The following is a 6576-nucleotide window of genomic DNA, read 5'->3' as shown; positions in this document are numbered from 1 at the left end:
AGGAACAGAGCCTCGGATGACGTCAGGCTATATAGCCTCTGATTGATCATCCGATGTGTCACAAGTGTGACTCTGTTGATACTATTACTCGAACTGCGCATGCGCGAAGGGAACATTCAGTGCTTTCAGCACCGCCCTCTGGCGGTCATCCGGGATTCATAGAACCGTAGTTACATACGTAACTTTCGTTTTCCTCTGATTGATGAAACAAAAACTAGGCCTTGAAACATTTAATAAGGACAAATATCACCATGACAATCTGATTTACAGAGAAAATGAAGAAAAAAGTCTAAATGTTTAAATGTTTCAGGCCATTTCAGAAGATTTACACTTATTTCCAAAATGCAGGTTTTGAAGTTTAGCTTAACTCTGCTTACAAGTGCACCTTGTAATCTGGAGCGTCTTATATATGTAAGAAGTCATAATGTTTTAGTACGACTTTGGTAAACTACAAAGCCGCACCATTTGCAGCATGAAGGCTCAGTTATAGTCCCGCAGGGCTCCGCGCACGGACCTGAGCGAGCGGTGGAGGCGTTTATACTTGACGCTTACGTTGGTGCAATATCCTTTCGTGAGTTTTGAATCGTTTGATTATCTTTGTGATCTCTCATATAGAGATCATATAAATGCTGATACAGGCGAACCAGCTCCGCTAGAGCAGCAAAATCGTCCATTTTGAATGGAGCGTGATGCACTTGGTCTGTGCAAAGTTACTAAAATTGGGAGGTGCATGACGATGTGCCTTATAGTTCAATGCGCCTTATAGTTCGATGCGTCTTATATATGACAAAAGTTTGAAAATGGACCATTCATTAACAGTGCGTCTTATAATCCAGTGCGCCCTATAGTGCAGAAAATATGGTACACACACACACAAAAACAAATGCAAAGGAAAAAAAGCAACAAAAGAAAAATGCTGCAGTCACACAAAATAGACAGAATCAAAAGGAAATATGCTGCAAATACCAAAAACACTAGTAGGTAAGAAAAAACTCACTCCACAAAATGGAAGAGTACTAGACCACCAGGGGGACTAGAGGCTGGATTCAGCTCTGTCTTCCTGCTGGCAGTGAGATGCCCAATGACATTTATTTTTTTTATATTTCCTAATTGTATCTGATTTTAAAGCTTTTAAATTTTTTATTTATTATTTTTTTTATGAAAATGAGGTAATGGAAAAACAAATGTTGATTTTTTTCATTAGATTGGACTAATCAGACACATCCATCTAACAAAACAATTCAACATCCATTTTTCATCACCTGGTCTCAAGACAAGAAAAAAAAACAATTTATTTTTTAATAAAAATAATAACAAAAAAAACAAAATGCTTTAAAATCAGATAAAATTAGGTGTGTCTTATTTGTCAAGTCTAGTGAAACAATTCAACATTAACTCTTGGTCAGAAGATTACATGACAGAGAGGTTATTTAATTTTTGTTTTTCAAGTGTCACTGGTTTAGTAATTTTGGACAGAATGTGACTGCTGCAGGTTTAAATCTTAATGCTGATGCTACAGTAGTTCACTATTGCACTAACACTGTTGTCCTGGTCTTATACTGGTACTAAATCCTGGCAAACCGAAAAGTATGTTATTTTCAAACACAAAGAAAATCCACAAAATGTGCCCCTATTGAATTTGTATCTTTTCTCTAATCTGTTGGTATTGTAACTGAAAAAAAGTTTTCTTTTGAGTACCACATTAAATGACTTTTTAAAAAAGTTTTTTTGCAATTATGTTTTTCATTTAATATGAAGAAACAACTTGTTGCAGCCACCTCCGTGCTTTACACAGACCAGAATGACATGGTTTATATCAACACTCCTATTACCCAAGAATGTTGGATGCTGTTAACCACAGAGTTCAAAGATTCAGAACAGGTAAACCCTTCACTCACCACTACGCTCTGTACTTTTAGGTTAACTGTATAATTGGTATAATTTATGATAAGCTGCAGCTTGTGATAGGAAGGTGACCTGTTTAGAGTGTACCCTGCCTCTCACACATCGACTGCTGGAGTTCCTGGCAAACCTGAACAGGAACAAGATGGTTCTGCTGTTTAACTGCAGTATGCACTGTACAATTGCATTTGTTTGTGACTACATTTGTACTTTATTTGTTCACTTGAAACTGGTCTCCCTTGAAAATGAGATCCTGTGTCCTAATTACAACCCCAAATCCAATGAAGTTGGGACTTTGTGTAAAATATAAATAAAAACAGAATACGATGGTTTGAAAATCCTTTTCAACCTATATTCAATTGAATACACTACAAAGACAAGATATTTAATGTTACAAATATTCAATCATTTTGAATTTGATGCCTGTAACACGTTCCATAAACGCTGGGACAGGGACATGTCCACCACTGTGTTCCATCACCTTTCCTTTTAACAACACTCACCGAGGACACTAATTGTTGAAGCTTTGTAGGTGGAATTCTTTCCCATTCTTGCTTGATGTACAACTTCAGTTGCTCAACTGTCCGGGGTCTCCATTGTTGTATTTTGTGCTTCATAATGTGTCACATATTTTCAGTGGGAGACAGGTCTTGACTGCAGGAAGACCTCACACTTTTTTAATACAAAGCTACATTGTTGTAACACGTGCAGAATGTGGCTGGCATTGTCTTGCTAAAATAAGCAGGGACATCCCTGAAAAAGACGTAGTTTGGATGGCAGCATATGTTGCTCCAAAACCTGTATGTACCTTTTAGCATTAATTGTGTCTTCACAGATGTTCAAGTTACCCATGCCATGGGCACTGACACATCTAGATACCATCAGAGAATCAGTAATTGTGTCAAGGAGTGTGATGCAGTGTTATTCAAAGCTATTTGAATGGGAAATATCATCTGAAATAATTATAGTTAAAACTCTTAATGAAGAGAATTAAGTTTTGGACAACTGACAGAGGCTCTTTGTAAGCTTGGTTTTTGGTGGTGGTTTGTTTTAAGGTTGTCTTTGTGCTGCAAAAGGACATAATCAATTTATAAAAGATTTTCTTTATTTCAAATTGGTTGCTTGCATTTTATTATATATCTGTTAGCCCACCCTACAAATATCACCACCAGCCACCACTGCTAATATAATCCTGGCAGTCCTTTTCCTCTTTGGCCCAGAGGACACAACTTCCAAAATTTCTGAAAATAATTAGAAATGTGGACTCGTCAGACCACAGGACACTTTTCCAATTTTCGTCAGTCCATCTCAGATGAGCTCAGGCTCAGAGAACCCAAAGGCGTTTCTGAGTGTTGTTGATTTATGGCTTTCGCTTTGCATGGTAGACTTTTATCTTGCACTTGTAAATGTAGCGATGAACTGTGTTCAGTGCCAATGTTTTCCTGTAGTGTTCCTGAGTCCATGTGGTAATATCTGTTACAGAATGTCTGTTTTTAATGCTGTGCCACCTGAGGGTCTGAGGTCAAGGGCTTTCACTGTTGATTTTCAGCCATGCGGCGTACTTGTAGAGATTTGTCCAAATTCTCTGAATCTTTTGATGATATCATGGACTGTAAATGATGAAATTCATAAAATCCTTGCACGTTGTACGTTGAGTAATGTTGTTTTTAAACTGTTAGACATGGGGTAGGCAACTCTGGTCCTGTAGAGCCACTATCCTGCATGTTTTCCTGTTTTCCCTGCTCCAACACACCTGATTCAGAGGTTAAATGACCTCTTCATGTTCTGCAGAAGCCTGTTAATCACCCACTGATTTGCTCACACTGTTGTTCATAAAGTGGAGAACCTTGTCCCATCCTTGCTTGTGAATGACTGAGCCTTTCAGGGATGCTCCCTTTTTACCAGTCATGACCCACACCTGTTTCAAATTAACCTGTTCACCTGCAGAATGCTCCAAACAGGTGTTTTTGAGCATTCCTCAACTTTCCCAGTCTTTTGTTGCCCCTGTCCCAGCTTTTTTGTAAGTGTTGCAGGCATCAAATTCAAATTGAGTGAATGTTTGAAAAAAATAAAATAAATAAAATAAAAATAAAGTTTATCCATTTGAGAATTATATATCTTGTCTTTGTAGTTAGTGTATTCAATTGAATAAAGGTTGAAAAGGATTTGCAAATCATCTTATTCTGTTTGTATTTATGTTTTATACAACGTCCCAACTTCATTGGAATTGGGGTTGTATTGAAAATATACATGTAATCATTTTGATCTGATTTAAGCGACTTTTTTATTTCTGTCATCTTAAAGAATTTTATACTTTATTTTCTTAACTTTAAAGAAAACATTTTCTCTAAGGTAACACTGTCTACATCTCTACTGTGGATGGTGTTGGTTGTGCTCACCACTCCTGGAGCTCTGGCGACGGGATGAGGCCCGCCGTGCCGTTCTTGGTGTTCTCCAGTTTTCCCTGCCACCAGTTGTGGTCATCCTTGGAGATAATCTGAATGATGTCACCCACTCGAAAACGAATACCGGCCTCCTTGCAAGGAATGAGTTCATCTTTGGAGGGATCATATTCAAACTGGGCCCTCACATAAATCTGGACCAAAAAATAAAAAAATACAGAGAGTAAAAAAGGTCAGGAAGTAGGGGATTCAATAGAGGTACAAAGCCAACTTTAAAAGGTGGGCGATGAAAGAATTCAAATAAAAATGTAAAGAAACATAAGAGTGGCTACATGGTGCACATATCTGACAATTCGGCCTCAAGTAATGAGAACAGGATCTTCCAGGGGGGGTGGGGCAGATTGTGAGGGACGTTCTTGTTGCCAGCTTGGAAACTGGTTTCCAAGGAGCGTAGTTCAGCAGTAATATAAACTCAAGCTCTGCTGGGCTACTAATGAGTCTCTGAACAGTTTGGTAATTACAGCACAGGCATTGTTTACGTTCAGCAGTCAGCGTTACTCTGGCTGAAAACTATTTTATGGACTACAGAGAGGTACTGCATCTTTTCCCTGTTGGTGAGGATTTGAGGAAGGCTGTCTCTTACCTTAACAGACAGTTTGTCCTTGACTGGAGGTCTGGATCCAATCTAGGATTTGAAAGCATCATACACATCATGCAGCACAATAGTTGTATCATGTCGAAACAGCAGAGTAGGGGTCCAAGGTTTGCAAAGGGGAAGAAGGGTGGGGGTGGATAGTGCTCAGACAATCCTCTTCACTCTTTCATGACCTGTGAACTATGAGCCGTTACAGTGATGCCTATATGTTATGATCTGCTGCCCCCTGCAGGTCATTTGGAAACTGTACATTCTGATTTAACAGAAGTAAAATTGTTTAATTACATGTTACAGCTAGGAGCTGAAATTATTAATACCTGACTGGGGATCAGTGGTTAGACAATGCCTGTGCTATTGTTACCAAACACACAATTAAAGGAAGAGTAGGGAAGTGCAAGAGTGTTAGGCTGATAACGCAACAGTGGTCACACATGTGGTCACAGTACTGAGTTCATGTCACCAACAAAAACAAGAAAAAAAAACCCTAGACAGATAATCAATAACTTGATGTTTAAAATATTATCGTCCTGTTCTGGAGTCAGTTCTGGAAATAAATGTTAAATTCAATAACTGTGATCAGGTCTAAAAGTTTTAATCACGAGAGAAAGGAATGGTAAATCTTTTGGTTATCTGCATACTGTAAATAAGCTGAACATTCCTTGGTATCAGTGTAGACTTTGGTCAGTTTCAGTTCATAGTATCAACAGGTGTGATTCAGTACAACAGCCTCTGTTGGTCTGGATATTCTCTTGCAAACAGATTTGTTTTTCTTTATGAAAATATCCACAGATTTCAATCAAAATAAGAGAAACACACATGCTGCACTACTAGGTGACACGAACATTTACATTAACGACAAACAAAAATACACAGAAAGAAAATAGCTTGGCTCCTGAAGCCCTCAAAAGAGAGCGAAATAGGAGAGGTAGAGCAGCTCTTGTAACTTCGGGTCAATTTGACCCAAAGGCCACGGGAGGGACACAGATTAACCTGAGTCCTCAAAGAGAGCCAATTTTACCAGCTCTATTTGCATGCATGTCTTTTCAAAGCAGATATTCCTGTGTTTGAATCCATTCTTTCTTTCTGTATTTTCTGATAGAGTTACAGGTGAAGTTCTGTAGATGTTCTTCCACTGAAGCTGTCCCACACTGTGTGATCACTACAGGAGGGGTTCTAGTTCTAAAAGCTGGAAGTGTTTTTGCCAGTGTAGGGGAGGTGTGATCGTCAGAGAGATGAAGGATAACAGAAATGTGTTTTGAGACACAAATAGTCTGGACTGGCAGTTTCTTTTAACAAAGAACCAGTGTATCTATGTTATCATTCTATTTTCCTCTCAAACTTAGGGTCTCAAAGCCAATAAAACCTTATTTCCTTAGATATATTCAACAGAAAACATGGATCCAGAAGCATTGTGTCTGTCCCTGCTCATAATTTTAGAGTCACATCGTTTGGGGCCGTATCTCACTTGTGACTATCGAGAGTCAAGCTCACAAGTCAAAATTGCAAAGTATAGATGAATTTTCTGTTCCAGTCTCACTGAATTGTGGGTGTCTGTGACCAAGCGACCAGCAAGCTCTGTGGCTGTGTTTAGACTGTCCAATATTTGAAAATCATGGC

General features: G+C 38.7%; 1 protein-coding gene across 12 annotated transcripts in view; it reads right to left on the bottom strand.

Moving 5' to 3' along the window:
* Nucleotides 1–6576, bottom strand: part of caska (calcium/calmodulin-dependent serine protein kinase a) — a 253773-nt gene that overhangs the window by 30041 nt on the left and 217156 nt on the right. For 7 of the 12 annotated variants that reach the window (XM_025008787.2, XM_017429060.3, XM_025008790.2 and 4 more), the window contains one exon: nt 4302–4498. In XM_025008787.2, coding sequence (XP_024864555.1) covers nt 4302–4498 — 197 coding nt within the window. Of the gene's footprint in view, nt 1–4301; nt 4499–4947; nt 4990–6576 lie in introns of all 12 variants that reach the window. The other 5 variants (XM_017429054.3, XM_017429055.3, XM_025008789.2 and 2 more) reach the window with 1 other exon arrangement.

This window comes from Kryptolebias marmoratus, linkage group LG6, assembly GCF_001649575.2.
Source record: "Kryptolebias marmoratus isolate JLee-2015 linkage group LG6, ASM164957v2, whole genome shotgun sequence".
In the NCBI taxonomy this organism is placed as follows: domain Eukaryota; kingdom Metazoa; phylum Chordata; class Actinopteri; order Cyprinodontiformes; family Rivulidae; genus Kryptolebias; species Kryptolebias marmoratus.
This window is presented reverse-complemented; position numbering and strand designations above follow the sequence as displayed.